This window comes from Opisthocomus hoazin, chromosome Z (genome assembly GCF_030867145.1).
Source record: "Opisthocomus hoazin isolate bOpiHoa1 chromosome Z, bOpiHoa1.hap1, whole genome shotgun sequence".
NCBI lineage: Eukaryota > Metazoa > Chordata > Aves > Opisthocomiformes > Opisthocomidae > Opisthocomus > Opisthocomus hoazin.
The window spans coordinates 65,096,797-65,121,974 of NC_134454.1; the positions used below are offsets into that span (position 1 = coordinate 65,096,797).

The window sequence follows — 25,178 nt, forward strand, 5'->3', positions numbered from 1 at the left end:
ACAAAAAATTTATTTTACAGTGTGGTTTTGTGATTCTGAGTCTTCCCAGGAAACAGAAAACTGTCTGCATTTTGTTCCCCTCCCAATTTCTCACCATTAACCTGTGGATTTCTCGCCTTAAAAAATAATTTGATACAAATTTAAAATGGTATCATCTATTTGCTCTGATGCATTAAATTTAGAAATCAGATTTGTACACTGAGACGTAGTATAAAAACTGCGTATTTCTATTATCTAACGAAGTGTGCAAAAAACATGACTTCATGATGTTTTTTACTCCCCATAACAAGCGTGTAATTTCAGTTGTCAAGCTATGTTTGAAAGACAAACATCTTTCATCTGATTGTTTGCATTCCCATATAAACCATTTCCATTTCCCCCTACTAAAATGAAATTATAATCACAATGTTCCATACTTAAAAGATGGAATATATCCATGCTCACTCACAAGCTGCAAGACTTCTGTTTAATAAACACAAAGTACAGTATTTAGGATTTCCATAATTTTCACATATACAGTGAATATTCAAGTCTATCTTATTTCCTTTATAAAAGCATTTTGATCCAATTTTAATAAAGACTGTATGCTTAAAAAATTCATACATATAGTACACTTGCTTCTGTACACTTATGTGCAAGATCCCCTGACAAAAAGTAATACGAATACGGAACCCTACAGCTTCAGCAGTCACACCTCCTTTGGCGAATACAACTTTGTATCACATGATGTAAGTACCATCTTTGTAGTATTTCATGGATTCTAGCTGCTGAGTCATCGCAAGCACATCCTGAAATCCTGTACTGAGTCCTGACATGTGTTGAAAATAAGCTTCCTTCTCCACTTGGACAGTTAGGTTGTTTACGCCAGCATCTTTCAGAATTGCTGTAACCTGAACAGAATAGTATGGTTAGCATTAGCATTACACTTAATATCCATCTCACAGTAACTTGCAGTATTCTGTCTCTGAAATACTATAGCTTAAAAAAGTATCACCACAAAGAATTAAATTTTCTGGAAAGCGAATACTAGCTTCAGAAGGCATGGTTTTGAGATGCCTGCGTAACGCCTAATTCTCAGCATCTTGCATAAGGAAGCAAGTGTCTTTTCAAGGATAAGAAAACAACCCAAGGCAGACAGATATCAGTAAGCCAGTTATAAACCCACGATTAGCAACCAGATATCCCTGATGTTTACTGCCTGTTCTGCAGCATGGAATCCACCACCTCCTCCTTTTCTCAGAGAAGATGTAGCGCCGCTTTCAACAGTTAGGGGAAAAAAAAAACCCACACTTTTTTTTTTGGCAGATGTTTTAGCAAACAACTCTTTATGCAACTAATTCCGAGCTAGCAGGCAAGGGGAAGTACAACATTAGAGACCAGCTCTGAGACACTACCTCAGAGCTACAAAAATAAGCACGAAGAGCAGCTTCAAAGTTGAGTCTCTGGCTGCAAAGGGGCTACACAGTGAGAAATTAAGACAATAGGGTCTATGAACTTTTCACCTTACCTGCTGTACAATTCTCTGTTCCGTCACATCCGATACCACTTGCACATGTATTGTACCTGCCACAACACTTGCGGAGTGACACCAGAAATGAGGATCTCTGTAGGATATGACTCCCTCTATTTTTTGAATCTGTGAAGAAATCACATTAGCAACAAAGAACACATTTCAAACTTCTGTATGTATACGCATATTGGTGGCAAATATTTCACAGGGAAACAAAGCTGTACAGCACAGCAGCTTTCCAGCTAAGCTGTATTCACAAATACGTAGTACTGAAAGGTCACCTTGCTACTACTGTCAAAGACTAGAAAGTAAAAGTCAAACTACATGAAAAACCCAGCAGAGTGCAATGCTGAATAGGATGAGGGAAAACTGATTCAGAATACAGATCACAATAACATCAATGGACAGACTAATCAGAAAGCTACCTGGGCATTTAACCACTTCTAGGACATCTGCTCACCACCCAGGATAAGCAGCGATTTAGTTATCATAGCTGGACTTCACTCAGAGACGTAACATCTTCCTAGGATTTATCTGTTTTTTTTTTTTTATTTGATCTTTGTACTGTGTCTGGCTGGGACAGATCGAACTTTATTTACAGCAGCCATTAAGGCGCTGCCTTCTGGGTTTGTGGCTAAACCGGTGCTGACAACAGACCAATATTTTGGCTGTCGCTGAGCAGTGCCTGGGCTTTCTCTGTTCCCCACTCTGCCCCTGCCCCACTGAGCAGGCTGGGGCTGGGCAGGAAGCTGGGAGAGCTGACCCAAGCTGGCCGGAGGGATACGGCGTGCTACGTGACGCCGTGCCCAGCAACAAAAACCGGAGTAGAGGAAGCAGGGGGTTTTTGGCTTCCAGGGTGGCTGTTGCTTGGAGACTGGCTGGGCATCAGTCCCCTTGTGGCAGGTGGTGACTGATTTCCATTGCATTGCTTTTTTTTAGTTTGTTTTTTCCTCTCTCCTTCACCTGTTAAACTGCCTGTATATTGCTCCCAGAGTTTTCTTGCTTTTGCTCTTCCTGTTCTTGCCCCCGTCCCACTGGCAGCGGTGCTGGTAAAAGGGGGAGCAAACAAGTGGCTGTGTGGATGCCTGGCTACCTGCTGGGGTCAACCTACAGCAAGCACACTGGTTTACTGTGATGTACTTTTAAAAATGCTTTTCCTATTAGCTTTTAATGAATTGCTCTTTGACTGTTTTCAAAAACTGCTTTTTCCTCATTCTCCCAGAATTGCTGTCTTCCCTCCCCAAAAAGTGAAACCCCACTCTGCACTCACTTTCCTTTCACTATGCAAGTCTCTCCCAGCCAATTTCCATTTATTCTTTTGTTTCTCATGCAGACAAGAACACATCTCCTCCTCCACTAACAGACAGGACACCATCAGGATTGTCTTCCTTTCTGCCTCTAGTTGATGGCATCCACAAAGAACACGCAACTAGTTCTTTTGACAGAGAGTTCTCCACACTGAGATCTGCACTATGATTCTGGGCAGGAATTTCAAACGAGCCAGCAGTGAAGACTAAGTACTGCCCCAAAGCAGGTACCATACTGCAGCAGACAGGAAGAGAACGGACTAGAATGAAAAGGTAATTAGCAGAAACAGCTCTGCTTTTGCCACCTCACCTACTGTGAAACAGCATGCCCTTCAAGACATGGACAAAAAGAAAAATAAGAAAACCTGCCATTACAGGCTGAAGGTACAATCCTGCAGCCTGAACTGTACACACCAAGTTTTAACAGGCCACAAGCTTTTGGGAATTGCTACGTTACTTTCTCAGTACTAAGTACCTTTACACACTGTTACTGTACTTGTCTGAAATCACGAGCTACCCACAGAAGCAAAAAACAGTGCAAGTTGTTTTAGTTGCAAAACAACATAATCAGTAGAGCTCCTAATCCTGCCACATCTCTGCAACACAGATTTAAAACAACTGGAGACACGACGATGTCTAAGACAATGGAAGCTGTCAGACTGAACTACTTGAGTTTAGTAATTATTAAGAATAGTTATAGCTTTGTATGTTTGTGTATGAAAACATTTAGAATTGTAGTTCTGACCTTTTCTAAAGCAGCATGCAGATCTTTCTCCTGTTCTGGCGGTATCCTCAGCAAAAGCACTTGACAGGCATCTTTCAATAGTGGGATAACACTAAGAAAAATCAATGTGGCAATAAAAAGAGAGCAGAGCGGATCAGCTATGAGCCACCCAAATTGCTGAATAAATATCGTGGATACGATGACACCAACACTGCCCAGAGTGTCTGCTAACACATGCAGAAACACACCTGAAAACAAAATAAACCAAGTAATTAAGTTGAACAGTTCTTTTTACACTGTATGTATACATTCAATAGTGGAAACACAGCAGAGTTTATTAAATATAATAGACACCCCTTCAAGCTAAACAGAGGCGACTATCTGCCCAATCTGGTGCAAAATTAAACAAAACCTTTAGCTTTTCTAACGTTTAATTACCAATTAATGTAAAAAATCCATTTTTACTCTTACAGCGCAATGATGCAGGCAGACATACGCAGACTAAACCAAACATGAATAGTCTTTAAACTGTTAGTGGGATTTGCATCATACAGCATAATCATTTAACTCTGTATAGAGGGACTCACTGATTCCTAACAGAGGATAAAAAGACCAGTGTAAATGCATTGGCCAGATAATGTGGACAGATATTAATGTGTCTTCTGTATGCCAACTCTGCTGCAATTTTATAAGAAGATTGTCTATCTGTTACTGCTAGGAATTTTATATTTTATACTTCTTTAATGGTGGGTAGCATTCTCAACATACACTCAATGGGCACAGAAAAATAATCTCCAACCATCTGTAAGACTAATGCTAGTTATGTGTCTGGATTTTAAAGAACACTGAAATAGCTAAGAGCACATTTCACAAAACTGCTAGACAACAGAACAGCCAACTGAATTAGGACATAAAATAACCAATGAAATATGAGACTATTCACTAAAATGCTTATGCTCTTAGAAGCTCACACAAAAAACTCGTTCCTGTACAGATTTTTTTATAAGCCAGGCAGCTGGTAAATAACTACTTTCTAACCGCTAGGGAAAAAATCTAAGTAGCAGCTACGCAGAAATTTTATATATATTATACTTCTCAGTTAGCTTCTGATTTCAGATTTGAAAAGAAAGTTTCAACTTCACCACCTTATCTTCTTAATCACAAATAGAAGCATATTCAAGATTGCTGGTCTGCATTTGTTCTTCTACTTCTTATCCCCTCCCCCAGTGTTTTTACCCATGACCAGCTGTCATGTCATACCTTGAAGCATGGTAGTATCTTAGAGATAGAGAAACCTTGTACTTTCGGTTCCAGATGGAACTTGGAAACAAAGACTTTCAGCTTATTCAGTAAGGTTTACAATGACTGTTTATTAAAGTTAGCAAAGACTGTAGATTAATGCTTTTTATTGGTCCTTAGGTATTACCCACATCTAAGAAAGCGATGCAAAGAAACATTTTAAGTTATGTTTCTTCAAGTTAAACTCCTTAACAAAGAAACAGTTTGAGAAATTCATGTACACCACACTGAGTAGCTTTCAGATCACTTCTGGAGAGAGATTTTCACAATGATGCACAGTACTGGTTCCGATTCTGAAAATCTTCAAAGTCTGCTGGAAATCACATGTATCATTTATGATTCAACAATCTGTACTTGCCTCTCATGTTGGTATTCATGCCTCCTCCAGAAGAGCTGTGGGAATGTCCATGGTTGTGCCCATGGTCACCGTGGGAATGGCCGTGCCCATGGCTGTGGCTGTGCCCGTGGTGCGAATGGCTGTGATCGTGTGAGTGACAGCCTCCCCGAGAAGCCCCATGGGAGTGCGCGTGGCTAAAGGCACAGATACCCACAAGGTTTACAATCAGCCCTCCAACAGAAACTGGCTGCAAGAGGGAGAGAAGTCTTTTAACTTCACTACATCTTCCCAGGTGTTCCAGTTCATTTTCTGGAACATGGTAATCAGTGCACCTAATTAAAGAAAACTGTGGAAGCATTAACAGCAACAGAGGATTACTATAATATGGATTTCTCATCATATTCCTTTCAGTATAGAAGCTGGTTTCAAAGGAATTTGCTTCCTCTCTCAAAAAAATCTACGTTCTCCCCAACCTTCCCAAGTAACCCACCTAATAACAACCACCAAAATGCAAAACCTAGTATCCACAAATCAGGACAAGATAGAAAATTTAGCTTTAAGAAGGGTTGATTGATGTTATTTACTTTCAAAAAGAGATAAAGTGGTTTGAATATGAGCTTTGCTTTCATTGGCTCCTCCCCCCCCTAAAAAAAAGTCTATTGTATCTAAGACACCCATGCTTATCTTCAAAAATCATGTATATATGGCACTCCAGGACATGGCTGAGCAGACATGGTGGTGGTGGGCTGATGGTTGGACTTAATTCTTAGCGGTCTCTTCCAACCTTCATGATTCTATGATTCTATCTAAAATTTTACTTAACTGAAAACAGCAATTATTGGTTTATTGGTTGAGTTGTGCTTTTTATAGTCCACTTATTTTTCTCCTATTCTCTTGAAAAACTAGCAAAGCGTAAGAGTAATTCCAGCTAATAAAGGAGTTAAGCAAGTCCTGCTCAACAGTTGTTAGACCCTTCCCTGGCTATGCAAACTGCGCTCATGTAGCAGGGGTAACCCTGCCACCCTCAAGAAACAAAATCAGTAGTGAAAAAGGAGCACATATTGAAGATTAAAAAGAAAAAAAAGCCCAGGCCTCGACTCCAGCATGTTTCTAATTGTGCCCACACAAAAATCTTTCTCTTTGTTACTGAAGAGAGCAGGAGAGCACAAAATCATATGTGCGTGTGGGAGAGAAAACAAGTGAAGCTGGAAACGCGATAAATGAAGGCTTGGGTTTGCAGAATTCCAAAATAAAAAGAAATAGTTTGAAGAAAATAAACTATTGCATTTGAAAGAAAGGGATGGAAGCTTGAAAACTTAAGTGGGAACCCCTGAAGAGGCTGTGGAAGGTAGAGAGACACAGGTGTAGTTAAGATTAGCTCTGCACAGCTTCATGATTGTTTATGCCACATTGTTTAGTAACACACTCAGCATAGTATTCTGGTTTCTGGCTGATTTTTGAGGTTTCTCAGAGGCTAGTACAAAATATTTTCTGCAATCATTGACACTGGCATACATAACAGCAGAACCAAGTTTAGTCTTGTACAGATTATTTCCTTAGTATCTTTTACTGCAGAAAGACCACCATTGAAAAAGACTAGAGCTGTAACGTCTTAGAAAAAAATCAGCTGTTCTAATTTCTCCATAAATTTTCATATTTTAAAACTAGATGTAGTTTAAAATTAGAATACGTTAAAAAGTCAAGGCACAGTTTAGATCTATTGAGTATGCAACTTTAGACTCCCTAATTATAGATGAACCGTTAACTGCCAAACAACATTCAAACAGAATGACAAAACTTACAGTTAACATATTTGTATCTATGTCTGGAGGATCCACCAGTCTGGCCACTGATTCCATGAAGACAAAGAAAGCAATTACCATCAGAAAGAGGCCATTAATAAATCCAGAGAGAATTTCTACACGCCCATACCTGAAAGAAAACATACGTCCTTTTGAGAGTGAAGAATGGGTACTCTGAACATACTTCAAAATTACAATAAACAAAGTTTTAATACATTTAATACAGTGTTTAGATAGATTTGGCTTTTTTCCTCCATGCCACAAAATCATGGCTTAATTTCCGGGTTATCTATTTCTGCTCAAGAGGTCTGTGACTATCGAAACACCGATGGTATAAAGCTATAAATACAAAACTATTTTTTTCTATATACTGCACATTCAGGGCTTCAAGCGGCTAAACTGCTATGCAGCCTAACAACAGAAATTTTGAGCTATGTCAGCAGAACTGAAATCCTCATATAAACACTGACTTTCAACACATATTTTTGTTTGACAGACACACATATATAGAGTGAGGCAATTTCTAAACAATATTCACAGTAGCACAGTTTTATTTGCAGAGATAAATGAAAATTACATTTCAGACATTTTTTCGCAGGAGTAAGAGGGGAATAGCAGGAACACAAATAAAACAGAAGAGACACAGCAAAATACTCTTAGTGGCATGCACCATTAAAACCTCCCAAACATATCTTTATAGCAAGGCATTCTGAAAACAAGCAAGTAGAATAATTTTCAGATAGTCCTTAAAGAATCTAATATACATACCCATAGGAAAATATGCGAGTTGCTTTCCATCTTGTCATGAGAGCTGCAAAAAGCCCCATCACTAATGCAGAACAATCAAAAAGCATGTGAAATCCGTCAGAAATAAGACCAAGGCTATTGGTCCATACTCCATAAAAAAGCTCCACAAAAGTGAAAGCCTGAAATGAAAGAGAGTTTGAATTTCTCCTTGAAGATTAACTTGTAATTTAATGTCTTGGCAGCTACCAGGAAGCCATTCTCATAGGAGACTTGATAGTTTTCAAAGGTATTGTTCGAAGTATTTCTAGACCATTTTCTTTCTCTTCCAAGGAAACAAAGGTAAGCAACACATTCCTAGCCTATAAAGAGACATTTTCAAACCCATCCTCCCAACAGCTTTAGACCTACAACCCTCTACAGGAGTAAATTTAAGTTTTCATTTAGAATTTTAAACTAATGTTGTGCAGACAATACTTTAAGCATTTTGTCATTAAACAATGTAACAACTCTGATCTGTTCTATTACTAGTATAAAAGCAATGCTGTCTATAGCAACTATGTCTGTGTCTTATGTCAACTGTTCTGTAAAAATTTTCTTCACCAATTAGCTGTTTAAACCTTAGGAATTAGTTTTGAGAAGGGTACACAAGGAAACATTTTTAATACATACATTTTCCCTGTATAATTTACGGTTAGTAATTGGTCTGCCTATAAACTTTCTTTCCCATCTTTCATATTCCGTAATGGAATTCCTTAAAGTTATCATGGAAACTTCATGTTTCTCCCCCTATTTTCTTGCATAATTGCCAAAGAACAAAGAGATATCTTTGCAAATGAGGTTCTGTCAATCTTGCTTACTGCATGATCTTTTCCCATTCGAGAAAGAGAGAAGCTAGAAATAAAAAGAGCCTACTCCAAAACAACACTAACCAGTCACACACATTTACTATTTTGTTGTCCTCATCTTTGAAGGCTTTACTAGCTTCAGCTTACCTGCTCGTAACGTTGAGATACCTCAATCTTAAACGTATCATCATACAAGTGTTTACTTACTGGTATAACAGTGCCGCACTCTGACAATGAACCAAAGTGACCTGCCACTTACTGTAAGATTAGCATAAGACTCTTCTGTTTTAACATTCCATCTAATTAAACTACTTCATCAAGAGTCACTATAAATTAAACAATCAATCTTGGGAACTTTTTAAAGAATAACTCTTCTTACTGTATTATGTATGTACCACCATGACTGGGTTTGGAAAAAAACCCCATGCACTTACCAGATTTAGGCACAAGAAATAGAAGATCTGCCTAGAATCATACTCCTCAAGGATTTGTTTCAGCGACTCCTTAATAAACCGCGGTAACGACTGAGAGCTCTGCTGCAATGCATCACCCATGAAGTTATAGAGAGGAGTGCCTTCTGGGGAATAGCCAATAAGGGTACCCTTCTGCCCTTTCCTGGAGGGGGAGGACAGGATATTGGCAGCTGCAAGGAAAGCATTGAAGTTTTTGTTGCTGTTTCTAAGCTTCACAGCTATTTTATGATGTGTTTTATCAGCAAGCAAAGCTTACATGAAATTTGCAGGCAGCAAAGTGATTGTCAGCTTCATCTTGAGGTTTATCATTAGATTTCATTGCTACGTAAGACTAGATCATCACACCCACACTAGAACAGGCCTATTACATTCTTTTTTTTTGTAGACAGACAGTAAAAAACCACAAAGTTACAGGCCCTTTTTATTCAAAAGAATCCATAAAACCTCATCCAAAAGAATTCTGCACACATCCATTTTGTGATTGGCTTACCAGTCACAGGAACAATAGATTTATTAAAAGATAAATAAGAATACGTACACAAAATGAAGAAGACAGCACTAACTACCACCCCTCCAGAAAGAACGTGCTCTGTGCTTTCATGATGTGGTGGCTTGTTCATAGCTCGAAGCTGGTCTGTTATTGGATGGGTCCAAAAGTTGCCGAAAAGCAGCGCACTAATCAAAATAAGAAAGGATCCATATCGAGCACACGTGGAAGCTTCCATCTTGACAGAGCATACGGACTCCACGTAGAAATCCAGGATCACAACAAAAAAGATGACTGTGACGAAAGGCATGATGAGAGAAGACCAAGACTCTACTTTACTCTGCAACAAAAAATAGATTTCAAACAGGATTGTTCACCACTAGATGTGATCGTGTGTACAGTATTAAATCTAGTTCACTTTCATTACAAATGTTTTCAGCAATTCATCAAAACATAAATACTTTTATAGTTTCAATTTATCACATAAAACCAACATGCCAGCTATGGAAAGACGCATACAGCTAACACGCACTACTGTACCATATTTTAAATACTTTCATGTGCTTAAAAGCAATGCCATATGCAACGCCATGTTTGCAATGGTGTACTCACCCTAAGCATGCAGACATAACGAACGTATCTTTAAATTACAATAACCTGCTCCTCAGGAATAAAAGAGCCCTGTATTTACAGTCATTAATACTTGTGCAATGTCAGTATATGAACCCAGGATATAATATCTGAGACAGAAAGGTGGAACAAAGTTATTACACAAAAGAGGAAATTAAGGTATCACACAGATATACACCGAAATATAGAGGAAAAAATTCAAACATAGCTTACTACAAAAATAAAGATGGCAACTTTGGTAATTTCAAAGATATTTTAAAGGGAAGATTTAAATTGCACTTTGGAAGCAGAAGCATTGTAAGATAGGATTTTTTTTTGCACTATCTTACCTCTGTGGTCAGAGAGAGGACGATGACCCATGGGCACAACAGAAGGACAGAAACAAGATGAGACAAAGCTTGAAGACGCTTGGCTCCACCTACATCCACAGACAGCTTTCGGGAAGCTACGTGAAAACCAACCTTACAGCACAACGCCAGTACCAGCAGCAGTACTCCTCCCTGGAAACATAGAGGGATCCCGTTAGCATTTCTTAAGAGCCAAATACCTCACTCCAAACAAAGTGACACTTACATGAAAGAAGATTAATATGCTTTCTTTAACTTATCAACAAAAGCCAAAAGACAGGCTATTTCCTGTAATTGTTACTCTAGTTAAAAACAGTAACATAGCATACGTGGTTATACCTCAGCACTACTCACAACAGCCTAATATGACCTGAAGTTTAGAACTCTCAATACTGTAAACTGACATACAACAGCGGCAAACTGGCAGTGAACAGCATACAAGGAAAAAGAAAAATCACGCAAAACTCAGTTTCCCATCTTCTATTATTCAAAAGTGTTGAAAGCATATGTAAACCTGAAAAGTGTCACGTAATTTTGGCCTCTAAGCTTTTCATAACCTTTTCATTCACTTACCTTTAATCGCACCATACCATATTTCTTCACTGTATTTTCTTTCAAAATTGTTCTATAAATTAATCACAAGATACACACACAGCATCTCGTCTACCTGAGATCACACTTGCTTTGCACACAGTTAATCAGTCGCTCTAACATTTGATTTATTTTTATATTAATACTTTCTCAGCTCCTCTTAATTTCTTTTTCTCCTGTGTCAACCCTCAATGCAATCCCTTCAGCAACAAGACTAAGCTAACAGAACAACTCAATAAGCCAGGTTAATCCCACATACACTAAGATTCTGATACTCACTTATTCATGCCACAAATTATAATAGGACTATACTACTGAGAAGTATCAAGAGTCTTTGTCTTCATATATAAGTGCATAATGTAAAGCAAAGACTGGGGAAAGATAAAGCAGCAGCAACAAAACACAGACCCCAAAAGTGAGCAAGGGACGGCTTGTATGCAAAGCATTATGAATGTCCAGAACACTGATGACAGAATACTTTGATAACTTTAACAAGACTTTCTAGGTTACACATTACAGCAAAGTGCTTATCAGCTGCGTAAGTTGAATTTTGTATGGTTTGGCTTGCTGTATTGAAGCTGCTCATGCTCAATCAGTATGTAAAAATTATAGTGCTGGTTCAGTTCAAACATTGGCTGGAGATGCTGAACTTTTTGGTTTTGATTTAGGCCTCGGTTAGCTCTGAGCTGGTGAAATTCTTACTTAGAAAACTTAGATAAATATTAACCTACTAAAATACAAATTATTTACCTTGTGATCTGCAACACCTAGGAAAGCAATGATTGTATACAGAACATGGGTAAGAGCACTGTCATGATGCCCCTCAGCTGAATAAAAAAAAATTAAGGAAAAGTTTCATTTGATGATTTTTTTTTTCCAAACCAAAGAACACGTAGAGGTAGCAGAAGACTGCAGTAAGCAGAAGTAAGCAAACTGAGCTTTAAGATTTGTCAGATCCTCTAAAATTTGGGAAAGGTGAAAACACTTCCACAGAAAATAAACAGGTAACACTATTGGGGGGGGGCGGGGAAAGAGTATTTAAAAACTTGAGAACATAGTCACTGAAAACTTCGTGGATTAATCGACACTATTCCTGAATATACCATGTGCATCTGTAATTCCATGTTTTCCTTCTTCCTTGAGAAAGTTTACTTTCACCTTGTTTGTTTTTACTGCCCATCTTTGCCACTACACTTCACTATGATGAGATGATCTGTTAAAAATATAATTCAGAATCACTTCCAATTTACTCAGTGGCTTTGAAAGCATGTTAGCCAGCTTCCATTTGCAGCTTCAAGTCCACTGTTGTTGGAGCTACTGCAGGCTACTTCACATCACTTTTCAGCCTAGCAGATGAACTGAGATTACCATATCTGCAAAAGCACAAAACAATCTTTCAGCCACTCCCCATGATACCTAAAAAGCCATGGCAGTCTGGTGAAGTTCCTGGTGACTGGAAACTGGGAAACATTGCACCCATTTTTAATAAAAGTAGAGAGGAGGACCCTGGGAACTACCGACCTGTCAGCCTCACCTCTGTGCCTGGGAAGATCATGGAGCAGATCCTCCTAGCAGCTCTGCTAAGGCACATGGAGAACAGGGAGGTGATTCCAGACAGCCAACATGGCTTCACCAAGGGCAAGTCCTGCCTGACCAACCTAGTGGCCTTCTAAGAGGGAGTGACTACATCAGTGGACAAGGGAAGAACAACAGATGCCATCTATCTGGACTTCTGTAAGGCCTTTAACACGGCCCCCCACAACATCCTTCTCTCTAAATTAAAAGAGATACGGATTTGATGGATGGACTGGTCGGTGGATAAGGAATTGTCTCAATGGTCGCATCCAGAGATTAGTGGTCAACGACTCAATGTCTGCATGGAGACTGATGACAAGTGGTGTCTCTCAGGGGTCTGTATTGGGACCAGAACTGTTTAGTATCTTCAGCAATGACATAAACAGTGGGATCAAGTGCACTCTCAGCAGATTTGCAGATGATACCAAGCTGAGTGGTGTGGTTGATGCACCTGAGGGACAGGATGCCATCCGGAGGACCTGGACAAGCTGGAGAGATGGGTCTGTGAGAATCTCAGGAGGTTCAAGAAGGCCAAGTGCAGGTCCTGCATCTGTCTGGGAAATGTCCAGGGTCAATATAGCCTGGGGGATGGAGGAATGGAGAGCAGCCCTGCCAAGAAGGACTTGGGGGTACTGGTGGATGAAAAGCTTGACATGAGCCGGCAGTGTGCGCTCGCAGCCCAGAAAGCCAACCGTATCCTGGGCTGCACCAAAAGCAGCGTGGCCAGCAGGTCGAGGGAGGGGATTCTGCCCTGCTACTCCGCTCTGGTGAGACTCCACCTGCAGTCCCGCATCCAGCTCTGGAGATCTCAGCACAGGAAAGACATGGAGCTGTTGGTCTGGGCCCAGAGGAGGGCCACCAAAATGATCAGAGGGCTGGAGCATCTCTCCTTATGGGGAAAGGCTAAGCGAGTTGGGGCTGTTCAGTCTGGAGAAGAGAAGGCTGCGGAGAGACCTTATTGCGGTCTTTCAGCACTTAAAGGAGGCTTATAAGAAAGATGGGACAGGCTTTTTAGCAGGGCCTGTTGCAATAGGACAAGGGATAATGGCTTTAAACTAAAAGAGGGTAGATTCAGAATAGATAATAGTGGTGAAACACTGGAACAGGTTGCCCAGAGAGGTGGCAGATGCTCCATCCCTGAAAACATTTGAGGTCAGGTTTGACGGGGTTCTGGGCAACCTGATCCTAATGGAAGATGTCAGGACATCTCACCAAAAACACTTCAAGTAATCCTAAGTGATCCGATACATGCAAATGGACAGGGAGCCTTGAACTACAACTTTAAATCTATAGCTGGGCTCTAAGTTATCAAAGTAAGCAATGCCATTCATTTGGCTGTAGTTATCGGTATTTAGACGTAAAAGTAAAATCTTATACTATAATATTCTTCAAAGGTGAAATTCCTGTCAAGAAAAATGCAAGCATATTTAAGTCAGTGAGCTCAACTTCATATTCTCTTTGCTCCAGCAATTATAGGCACTTGCTCTTCCACATAGCAAGAAAGGATACGATGTTCTGCTATTTTAGCCATCAGGTCATCATTATCAAAAAGCAGCAAGCAGATAACAGCTATGATGAAAAAAGCAGCACCTCTTGTCTGTAAAAAACAAAAACAAAACCAGCCCAATATTTCTATAATGTGCTGTAACAGATAAAAAAAATCCAGGAAATCAGTCCCCTCCCTCCCTCCTTCCTGATCAATGTAAACGTATTTTAGTTTAGTAAGAAAACAATCATGAACCCCCCTTTTCTTTTTAAAAAAGTGACCTTGACAATATAATTTTATATTAATTCCGGTTTCCAGATTTACCAGATAACTCAGCAAATCATCATTGTAACAAGCTAGAAGCCTGTAATTTACAAGTCAGAATGTGCAGCTACGCAAGCCTGATGATCTAGTATTCTGTAGCATCAAGGAGCTATAAACAGGATCTGGTGGACAAACTGCAGAATTTTGTCTCAGGGAGGTAAAGGCTAGGGCACTGTGCTAAGGCTCTTAGAAAGCAGAGACCTGCAGTGCTTTTACGGGGAAGCGATGGAGGTAGCTATGAAATCCCAGCTCACAGAGCTTTCACCACCCTGACTTCAGACACTGCAATTTTGGTATTCATCATCTTGGCAAGATACTAAGCTCTACAGCTAAAAAATACTATTACAATTCAGCTTCTGAAGCGAAATACAGCTATCACATTCTTGTTTTGAAATGTCAGCTGACTTCTCCTTGCCACAGTTCACTTCATAAAGCTGAAACATTCAGAGGACAGAGTTATCACTCCCTTATTTCTGCTGCCTTAGATATGCGGCTTAACTGCCAAGCGTGGCCCACTAAGGTATACATTGACAAAGAACCTCTCTGAAGTTCTGTATTTACCGTTTGGGTGGTATGTCTTCTAGATGATGAGCTTCATGCTGGATGCCCCAAGCATCTCAATTTGGGGGGCAGCAGGCATAGAGTGTCAGATCAGATGACCGCGCTACTCATTCTAAGGCCAGCCTAGAAGTAATTAGGGGACTCCAGCAGCAGTTATGAGACAGAGATTTCGAAACTCCCAGCCTGAGGTGGCACCAAAGCCAGATTTTCTCTTGCACAGCAAGTACTCTAGCCTCAGGCATACAGCATCATGAGGTATCTTCCTCCAACTATCACTGGTTTTGCACGAAGGTGGCCAAGATTGCTAGATGCTGGGATGAGCTAATTACAGTTAGGGCTGATTAGGCACAGTCAGAGAGCACCTTGTGAAATGGTAATGTGACTCAGACAAAGGATGTCTCAAGTATAGCGCTCTGATTAAGTGAAAGAGTGGGTCCAAGTATTCAGCACATATAGCCTCATGCAGACACTGAAGTACCTGGAGAACTTTTTGGCAGAAAAAACAAAGTATGTGAAAAGCTACAAACATTGAAAAGGCTAGGCAAGGATCTGGAGACCATACTGCTGGACTTGGTGTTTAAAGGCCAGGACCAAAACATGCACACATGCACTTTTGTCAGTTTGAACCCAAAACCCTGTTACAAAGCATGCTGAAGTGTGAAAATCATTCTCAAGGTTCTTTTCCACCTACAAATAGAAAAACTTTTCAGATGTCTGCCATGGATCTCCACCAGCTTCACCCACTATTTCTCTCTTAGTGCCATCTTTATTATTTCAAGTAGTACATCTCATAATTTCACCATTAATTAAACTAAAAAAAGCACAATTTCTACGAACATAGGTCCAAAACACTGTTCCAGGTAAAGAAGTACTTGAATTTACAGCATTCAGTATTTTTTTACATTTGGTAAAATAAATTTTTAAATACCTTTGCCGGTCCTCCACTTGAGCTTGTGAACAAGACACTAAGGAGTGATAGCACAACCACGTCACTATGCTCAAACAGCAACAATGTCCTATAAAATAGTGAAATAAACACGTCCACCTCACAAGCTTAATGCATATTATTTCAGCTAAAATTCAATGACACAGAAGTCAAAGGTTTATCCTGTGATTTCAACAGCAAGTTTAAACAATTCTACAGGATAAAAGCAAATCTATTTGCCTTCACCAGCAATAGATCTAGCTGCAGACAGCCAGACATATCACGAAACAAAGAACTTCAGAACTCCAGGAACACATTAAAACTATTCATTTATAGATTACTTTAAACTGTACTTTATTCTAGTAAGACAAGAAGATACTACCTTGCTCAAGGTGGAATTATTATTCTCATTACAATTCCACCTCTAAACCAGAATTTCTAGCTCCCAGAAAAGACAGGTCCTGTTCTGTTGTATTACATCCTATTTATTGAGGTGTTGACAGTCTAGTAGTTTATGCAACCTCAGAATCTCTTAATTGCTGAAAATCAGAAATCCTAACTTGCACGCCGCCTCCTGCCGATAGCAAAGGCTGACTAACAAACTACACTCACAGCTTTCCAGAGCAGAACACGAAAGCAATAATCGCTGACAAGTTTACCAAAGGCTTCTGCCATTCTCCGCACATCAATACAGCCTGCCAGGGCCTATGTTACTGGTTCTGTTTGGGAAGACTGCCAGCATCCAAAAAGGCACTGCAGTACTGAGAAATCCTATCCTTCTCAGGTATGCCTTCTCCTGTGTAGAGGATAAAATTTCAACTTCATAGAACTTATCATTTAAGGCTTTACCTTCCTCTCTCTAATGGAAGATGCTTTCTAATACATTAACCTTCATTTTTGGAAGTCTAATGTTATTCTCCTGTAGTTACTCAGTAAGTGCTGCTAACAAACAGCAGAAGTGATTTTACTCTGGTATATGCACTAACGCTACCAAGTTCCAACACAGCACAGGCATATGACCAGATAAAGCAGTGTCCTGCAACAAATACAGAAACTGATTCTAGCCACCTGGCACAGGAATACAAGCTGCTATCACTAGCTGTCAAGCCACGGACTTCAAACAGTTAAATAAACAACTGGGGTGACATTAGTAAGACTAGGGAAATGATGAAAACCACAGTCAGTATGACAGCCAGTGATCTTGTTGCATCACTCACATCAACAGTTTAAGAACTATGAAGAACTTCACTGTCATCTTGTCAAAGAACGAATGAAGAAAATTACAAGTTCTACACAAAATTATATGTAGCTTTTGCCAAGCACAACAGAGTTCACAGGAAAAAGCACAAAGATCCATTTAAAATCTAAAAAATAAAGCAAGAGGCTGGCATCGTGGGCTAACGGACACAAAACAAAACTAAGAAGCAAGATAAGGAAAGATCACAAAAATTAGCTTAAAAAGACAAAACTTTCTTTACAGTAAATATGTATTTACCTCAGTGGTCCACAAAGAGTAAGGCCAAAAAACCACAAGAGTGAAATGATACATCCCACAACAGCATGCTTAAAAATTTTGATCCACTACAAAAGAAAGGTATTTCATTATTATTTTCTCCACAGTTTCAAAACAAACACTGTATTACTAGCATTCTTTTAGCACAGTAGCTGTAGAAAGAGAGGGGAAAACATATGCTCTGCAAGTTCTGCAAAATTTAGAGTATGATTATCTTCTTAACTACTTTGCCAGGCAACTAAGTTTTGTCTGGACGTATCATGAACTACAATTACTTCTTTCTTTTCTACCACAGTCCTAGACTCTATAGTACAGTGTGAGATGTTATTAACAAAAAGCCTGTCGAAGATCACATTTATTTTGTAATCTACTGTATGTATCTGATAAACATAAACAGAACTAGATAAAACACTCAAGATAAAGAGACTAAGACCTTAAGTCTACATGCATGTGTTTATGCATGTGTTAAATTCTTTCTTCAGGAAGCAGATTATAATTCAGCTATTTGATACATTATTAACTGTAAATGCAAGTTTTTGAACAAAAGTAATTTGTTTCGGAAATACATTAAACAAGACAACGTGCCTACGACAACCACCGCATCTTCAAAATCCAAAATTTTAAAATTTTTAGCAATACTGAAATTGTAAATAGACAGATTTTTCCAAACACAAATCAAAAATGCACCTTATTCCCATTCACACTTTAAAATTCTGCCTTACATGTCTCATCATGAAAACAGCTGACGTGTGGAACACTTCCGAGGCTGTCTTTCAGATTCTCTCAGCACATACACTGATGACTTTGTGCATGGATCAAGAGTTTTTGCGCACACAATTACACAAAACCAAGATGAACATGGAACAGGTGAATAAAACATGTTTCTTACAAAACAGCACGTTCCAACCTGGCCCTACTCTGACATCTTGGTATACTGGAAACTCCACACAGGTCTGCAGAGCACAGACTAGCCCCTCATCACAGCACACCACGCAGAAAGCACTCTCTTGGTGTGGGCGACATAACTGGAGCACTTTGACCTCCCAGCAGTCGAGAAACTGCCCTCTGACACTGTCGAAGTTGGCTAAGTAGTCTAAGCTCTTTTTGAAAATCAAATCCTCGGAACAGATGCTTGAGTAGAACCAAGGACCAATCTTTTCACAATACTCTCAAAAGGAGCTGACAAAAGCTAAAAATGCTGATTGTTTTTTACAGTGCACTAGACACAAAGTTAGTTACATGCTTCTGGAACTTGCAACCACATCTTCCAAGTGGAGTAACCTTTGTTCTGCTTTTGTTTTTGGCAAGAGACGCATTGTCTACAATATCTACCAAGTGGTGAATCCGTATTACATATGTCAACTTACCTGACGCTTGGTTACCACTTTCCCAGAAGAAAATGGTTTTTGAAACAAAACCATAAAAAATGCAGACCTGTTAAAAGGAGAAAGTTTTCTCTGTTAGTGTATTAGCCATTGGCTTTTTATTTAAACCAGCTCTAAATAACTAGGTCTCACATATCGGGTTCAGTTGACAACACAGCTTCCTCTGCATTTATCATTAAAAGGCCACACTGACCACACTCACTGGTTTTATTTCCCTGCTGCATTACATGTGTCAGATACCAGTATGAAGGTGATCACAAGTGAACTTCAGTTCTGGTCAATTTTAAATGCAAGTTCTTCAGAGAATGGCTAATGAGAAGTCTGCCTGTGATTTACAAAAATCAAAATAACTGATCTCAGAAGTTTTGAGGAGAAATTTTGTTCTGAGGTTTTCATTAGCAAGGCACATACAGCCGTAGGCTTATTCACATATGGAATGACAAATACACACTCTTATCGGAAACTGTAAGAAACAGCAAAAGTGATGGGAAATTACACTACAGTGCTTGGGAACACATAAGTGACAAGCCCAGAAACGTAAACAACTTTGAAAGAAAAGGACAAAACGAAGTTCTAAATGTTCCAGCTCTCTCAAAGTTATTACACAAATACTCTTCCACATCATATTAGGTAAACACGAAACATGATTGTGTCTTCAAAGGTTGGTTGTGCGTATTTGCTATCAGTTTCTACGCTTCAGTTCTCGTTTAGGGAAAAATAGCAGTTGAAGCTCACAACACTACAGAATACAAATTGTAAGGAAGAAAGCTTGTCTTCTACACCCCTCTGAAGAAAATCTGGACACACCTTAGCTTCCCACTACCAGTACTGTCATAGTATGACCAGTTTTAAAGCAGCAAAAATGTTCAAGTTTCTCGAGGGTAAAGAGGCCTTGCAGAGAGATCTGGATAGACTAGAGAGCTGGGCAATCACCAACCATATGAAATTTAACATGAATAAGTGCTGGATTCTCCATCTGGGACGCAGTAACCCTGGTTTTATGTACAAACTGGGGGACAAGAGGCTGGAGAGCAGCCCTGCGGAAAGACATCTGGGGGTTTGCATTGGCAGTAAGTTGAACAGGAGTCAGCAGTGTGCCCCGGCAGCCAAAAAGGCCAGACACGTCCTGGGGTGCATCAAGCACAGCACAGCCAGCTGGCTGAGGGAGGTGATTGTCCCACTCTGCTCTGCAGTGGTGCAGCCCCACCTCGAGCACTGTGTGCAGTTTTGGGTGCCTCAGTATCAGCAGGACATCACGCAGTTCGAGCGTGTGCAGAGGAGGGTGACCAAGATGGTGAAAGGTCTCAAGGCAAGACTTAGGAGGAGCAGTGGTCACTTGGTTTGCTGAGCTTGGAGTGGAGAAGGCTGAGGGGTGACCTCATCACAGCCTGCAACTTCCTCGCAGGGAGCAGTGGAGGGGGAGCTGCTGATCTCCTCTCTCTGGTGACCAGTGATGGGACATGAGGAGATGGAATGAAGCTGCATTAGGGGAAGTTCAGATCAGGCATTAGGAAAAGGTTCTGCACAGAGAGGGTGACTGGTCACTGGAACAGGCTCCCCAGGACAGTGGTCATGGCACCAAGCCTGTCAGAGCTCAAGGAGCATCTGGATGATGCCCTTAGTCATATCGTTTAGTTTGACGTAGTCCTGTGGGGAGCAGGGAATTGGACTTGAAGATCCTTGTGGGTCCATTCCAAGTTCAGACGTTCTACGATTCTGAAATTAGAGTGAGCAGAGATACGAAGAAAAAACAGTGCAATGACCAGAGTTTGTCCTGGATCCACTGTTATTCCTTCTCCTCCTCGATTAATCTACAATAACATAACGCAGGGTATAAGCCTGATGCTGACAAAGAACACTGCGGACAAAGCGTGCCATACCAGCGGCGGACGAGGCTTCATCCCCTGCACACTCACCCCAGCTGCACGACGAAGATGAACTGCACGAGGTGCACTGCCTTCAGCAGGTCGTACGATTCGAACAGCCCCACGGCTTTCAAAACCTTGGCGAAGCAGAGCAGCACGATGTACCGAGTCAGCCTGCGAGAGCACAGAGGGCAGTTCGCACCCGCGACCGCGCATACGCCGCCGCCCAGGCCCCGCCACCCCTCCCCTCGGCTCCCCGGCGGCCCCGGACACCGGGCGGCTGAGGGCGATGCCCGCTGCTCCCCGCAAGGACGGATCGCGACGGGCAGCCCTCCTCGGCGGAGCTCGCCCGGCGGAGCGGCCGCTCCCCCCCCCTCGCCCCGCCGCCGTTACCGGGCGCTGGACACATCTACGGGCCCCAGCCCGCCGCCGGCGGCCAAGGCCTGCCCGCTGTACTTCTCCTCCATGCCGGGGCGGGCGAGCGGGCGCGGCCCCGCGCTCCTGCGAGGGAAGAGGCGTGAGGGAAGCGGTTCGAGCGCTCAGGCGCGGCGCGGCCCGCCTCCCCCGCCGCCGGGACACCTCGTCCTGCACGGCCGGCCGGCCGCCATCGCGGGAGGGAGGCGGGAAGGGGACGGGAGAAGAAGGCGGGCCGCCCGGCGGCCAGCGCGCAGGCGCCGGGCGCAGCGCGCAGGCGCCCCGGCGGGGGGGCGGGCACGGAGGGCACGTCGGCGGGCGCGGTCGCTGCCACCGCCCACGGGCTCGCCGCCCTCTGCGGGCTGCGGGCGGGTGTGGGCGGTGCCTGCCCGCCTGGGTCCTGCCCGGTGCCTGTCGCGGGTGCCCGTTGCGAGGAGCAGCTTGGTGGCTTCGCGCTGTGTTGTTTCCCCCCCGTGGGGCTGCGCACCTCAGTGTTGCGCTGGGCGGGCAGTGCCAGGGCACCGGCGAACAGAGCGGGAATGAAACGGCGCTTAAAGAGTGGTTAAGTAACGCCGCGTGTTTGCTAAAGAGGGGTTTGCCACACGCTTTTCGTGGTTTGGTTTCCCAGCCCGCACTCCTGCTTTCAGCTTTGGTTTTACGGTGCGTTAGAGGCAGCGTGCTTGTCCCGACACTCGTTGTGGTGCATTCAGCCTGCCTTACGGCTGATGCCTGTGGATGTAGCGAGTGTAACGTGGCAGATGTAGAGAGAAGTTCTCACTTTAGGTCGGCAGAATCATTGCACAACTAAAACCAAGGCAAGTCTTGGTTCTTCATGGATAATTGGGGTGGTTGTAAGATGAGAGACTCCTGATTAATACCCTCTTTAGTCAGCTCGGCCTTAGGAGAGCAGATGTGCGAAATGACAGAGATAGGGAGGATGCAAGATGATTGTAAGACCGGAATGAAACAACCTGGAAGGACATGGTATACGTGGTCTTAGAACTGGGTTTGCACAGAAACAAGGTCAACCAGTGGAAGCTGTGATGAAGACTACGAGCCTTCATCTGAAGACCCCTTACGACCACCCGGAGGTGCCAACAGACATGCGCAAAGAACATTAACGTATGCTAATGAGTTCTAGGAAAAGCCATGATAAGTATTTCTCGGGAATGTAATGGACATGTATGTTAGCATGGCATAAATGCCTAGTAATTGTGTCTTTTCAGCACGCACATTTGGGCGGGGCTGTACCCTGCGCATCCAGTGCTGCAGTAAAGAATGCCCGCTTTCTAGAACGCCAAACAAGTTTTAGAGAGTGAATTATTTTGCCGCTTTCCAGTAACACGGTAGTGTCGTGTGCGGTGCTGTTGAGTAAGGCTCTGTCAGGGCTCAGCAGGCTTCAGAGTGCCCAGTGCCCTGAACGTGGGGCTGTATCTGTGTACTGCAGCCGTTCTCAATAATAAAATCCTCTGTACCATTCACTCTCATTTTCGCAGGACATTGTGCTGTCAGGAGTCGGACGGAATAGGTTGCAGCGATTGGCTGCAGTGTATTACATTACCGCTTTCCATCTGAAGAAGCTGGTCAGTATGTACAGCCTTGCATCTTGTTTCTGTTAGAAGTGCATTGTGGAATTGCATTTTTTTTTATGCAAGCCTGTCTTTTTTGTACTACTATGTCCAAAGCCTTACTGTCCTGACCACTGTCAGGATCAAGCAGCAGGAGAGGATTTCCCTGCTGATGGCTCCAAGCCTGTAAGCTCTTCTACCAAAAATACATTCAGTCTTTTACTTTTTCTCAGGACCTTTGCTGCACATTGATAGAGGGGATTGTAAGAAATGTGAAACTATAACAAAAAACCTTAATATTTTATAGTTTTTTAGTAGTCTTTAGTACTGTAACTTGTATTTCTGCATGCATAGTGATCTAACGAAGTAACTGTTACACTAATCCCTGTTTTCTCATTAAGGAATGTAGTGGAAGGACATGGGCACAAGCTATCACTTAGTCGTTAGACAGAATAATTAAGTGAAACAAAAGTGGTCTTGGTTCTCAGCAAGTAATTGGGATGGTTGTGGGATAAAATAGACTCCTAAATAGTTCTACTCATGACAGCTTGGCCTTGGCAGGGCAAATGCGCCAAGCTACAGAGATAAGGAGGCGCCAAGAGAGCAACAAGACTAGAGCCAAACAACCTGAAGGACACGATATACATGATCCTAGAACTGAGTTTGCGCAGAAACAAATGTCAATCAGCAAACAGTGTGATGAAGAGGATGGGCCTTCATCTTGGGACTCCCGAAGACCACCCAAAGATGCTAACACACATGCGTGAAAGATATTTACATATGCTAATTAGTTCCTAGAAATATAATGAATATTTACATGTGTGATTGTATTTAACCTGAAGCAACAGGGTGTCTGGTGCGCATGTTTGGAGGAGAAATCCCCCGTGTGCCCAGCGCCGCAATAAAAAATACCTGCTTAACAGTATACATTGTACTGTTAGGTTTTTCCTACCGGACCTTCGAATCAACATCCTTCACTGGGTATCTCTTCTTTTTTTACCTTGTGCTTCAGCAGTCTGGTGTGATCCTCGTTTCCTAGATGAATTTCTAATTATGCAGATTGTTCGGATCAGGTTTTTTGTTTAAGACCTATCAAACAAAATGGAGTCCACCCCCGGCAGCCTGGTGATTCAGTGCGTGAGTCGGAAGCCTTGGCGTAAGTGCCTTGTGAGTTGCCTGAGCACTGTCATTGCTTTGAATAACTAATTCTTCGTGCTCCCACCTGTAGCTGTGCTTACAATCAGCTTCCCTCCCTTGGTGCCCCCGCTTTTTGGGGCAAGGCATCAACTTCATTGTGCTTCTACCCAAGCCTGATCTTGCTTGTGAAGCCATTATATAGCTGTTTCTTCATGCATGCCCTAGGTAGCTCAGAATTTTCCAGTAATGGTCACGAAGCTGGGAAGTCCTCCACAATGGTGAGTTTTGGCATTGATCCTCAGTGAAGTGTCTGACACCCAGCTGGTATCACCCCACCTCCAGTGTACCACCAGAGTCTCTGCACAGAGATTGCTTCACTCACAGGTAAAGCATAGCAACATCCTGGATGACACACAGGGAATGTAACAGTTTACGGAGATGCTACGGAAGAGCACAGGGAACTAAAATGTCCGGTTGAAACTAGTGGGAAAATTGAGACAGAAGATTGGAAATGACCATATTGTGAGCTAGCAGCCTTTTTCCAGCCGTGTATCAAACTCCCTGGTTTTGGGACATCCCAACACATGATTTTGGTCCTCGCTTCAGCACTGAGGCGGGAGAAAGAAATCTGGAATCAACTGATGTGAAGGGAGGTGGAGTGGGGGAGGAATGGAAAGGGATACAGATCAAGTGTCTCAGAGAGAAGAGACTGGAGAGGTGAAAAGAAGGGGGACTGTAACTACTTCCCTTGCCTATTTCAAGTCCACTCCTACTCGCATCGTATGTTGAATGAGCCTCGGCAATGGCCAGCGGCAGGTTAGAATTCTTTGAAGGAACCACCTCGGGTAGACTAACTGGGAAGAGAGGGAGGGATGGGAGCGCAGAGGAGTATGGCAGTTGGCAAATGAAAACTTCAGAGTTTTGCTGGTCAGAAATTAAAGATTTTTTATTGTTATTATTTTCTAATTGCAGCTTTGCAAAAAAAAAAAAAAAGATTTGCAGTGCAGTTGGGGACCTCTGCATGGCAAGCATAAGGTTGTTAAGAGACATGCTGCCTCTGCTATTTCAGCTGCCTTGTGAACATCCCTTGAAAGTTGAATGCACAGGTTCTGTCTCCTGTCCAGAAGCCCTCATTTCGCAGCGTGAAGTTACCTGAAGCCCATGGATCGACCAGAAGATGTCAATAATGTTTGCAGGCAGGAACAAAAAAAAAAAAAAAAGGTGTTTGGTTATTTGCCATGTGCACTGTGTCCGGGAGATGGAGATGTTGGCAAACAGCACAAGGGAGCAGACTGCACACCAGAGGCAGGTTTGGTAGATGGCCGT

At 42.1% G+C, this 25,178-nt stretch overlaps 1 protein-coding gene and 1 long non-coding RNA gene across 4 annotated transcripts; one reads left to right on the plus strand and one right to left on the minus strand.

Annotated features, from left to right (window-relative positions):
- Positions 1-53: 53 nt before the first annotated feature.
- Positions 54-21,376, minus strand: SLC30A5 (solute carrier family 30 member 5). Of its 3 annotated transcripts, none has more exons than XM_075411114.1 (16): positions 21,127-21,376; positions 20,785-20,907; positions 18,851-18,917; positions 17,466-17,551; positions 15,974-16,061; positions 14,184-14,271; positions 11,850-11,926; positions 10,623-10,661; positions 9,583-9,871; positions 9,006-9,214; positions 7,748-7,905; positions 6,980-7,109; positions 5,199-5,424; positions 3,563-3,789; positions 1,508-1,636; positions 54-890 (listed from the first exon to the last, which is right to left on the minus strand). In XM_075411114.1, the coding sequence occupies exons 1-16, from the start codon at positions 21,198-21,200 to the stop codon at positions 720-722; spliced, it is 2,181 nt and encodes a 726-aa protein (XP_075267229.1). In that variant the 5' UTR covers positions 21,201-21,376; the 3' UTR covers positions 54-719. The 3 variants fall into 3 exon arrangements, with proteins under 3 accessions (XP_075267229.1, XP_075267228.1, XP_075267230.1); XM_075411113.1 differs by having other exon boundaries at positions 10,491-10,661; XM_075411115.1 differs by lacking the exons at positions 11,850-11,926; positions 14,184-14,271 and having other exon boundaries at positions 10,491-10,661.
- Positions 21,377-21,484: 108 nt separating this feature from the next.
- Positions 21,485-23,626, plus strand: LOC142358879 (uncharacterized). Its single transcript, XR_012761918.1, has 3 exons — positions 21,485-21,708; positions 22,644-22,730; positions 23,277-23,626. It is a non-coding gene; the product is annotated as an uncharacterized LOC142358879 (long non-coding RNA).
- The last annotated feature ends 1,552 nt before the right edge of the window (positions 23,627-25,178 follow it).

What these genes read in the sequence shown, in the direction of transcription:
- SLC30A5 (XM_075411113.1), bottom strand. Translation starts at nt 21,200, where the DNA reads ATGGAGGAGAAGTACAGCGGGCAGGCCTTGGCCGCCGGCGGCGGGCTG. An exon ending in TAGGTGTTGCAGATCACAAG is followed by an intron (nt 10,662 to 11,849) that starts GTAAATAATTTG and finishes CTATGTTTCCAG; the next exon opens with GGAGGAGTACTGCTGCTGGT. An exon ending in TAGATACAAATATGTTAACT is followed by an intron (nt 5,425 to 6,979) that starts GTAAGTTTTGTC and finishes TCCCTCTTGCAG; the next exon opens with CCAGTTTCTGTTGGAGGGCT.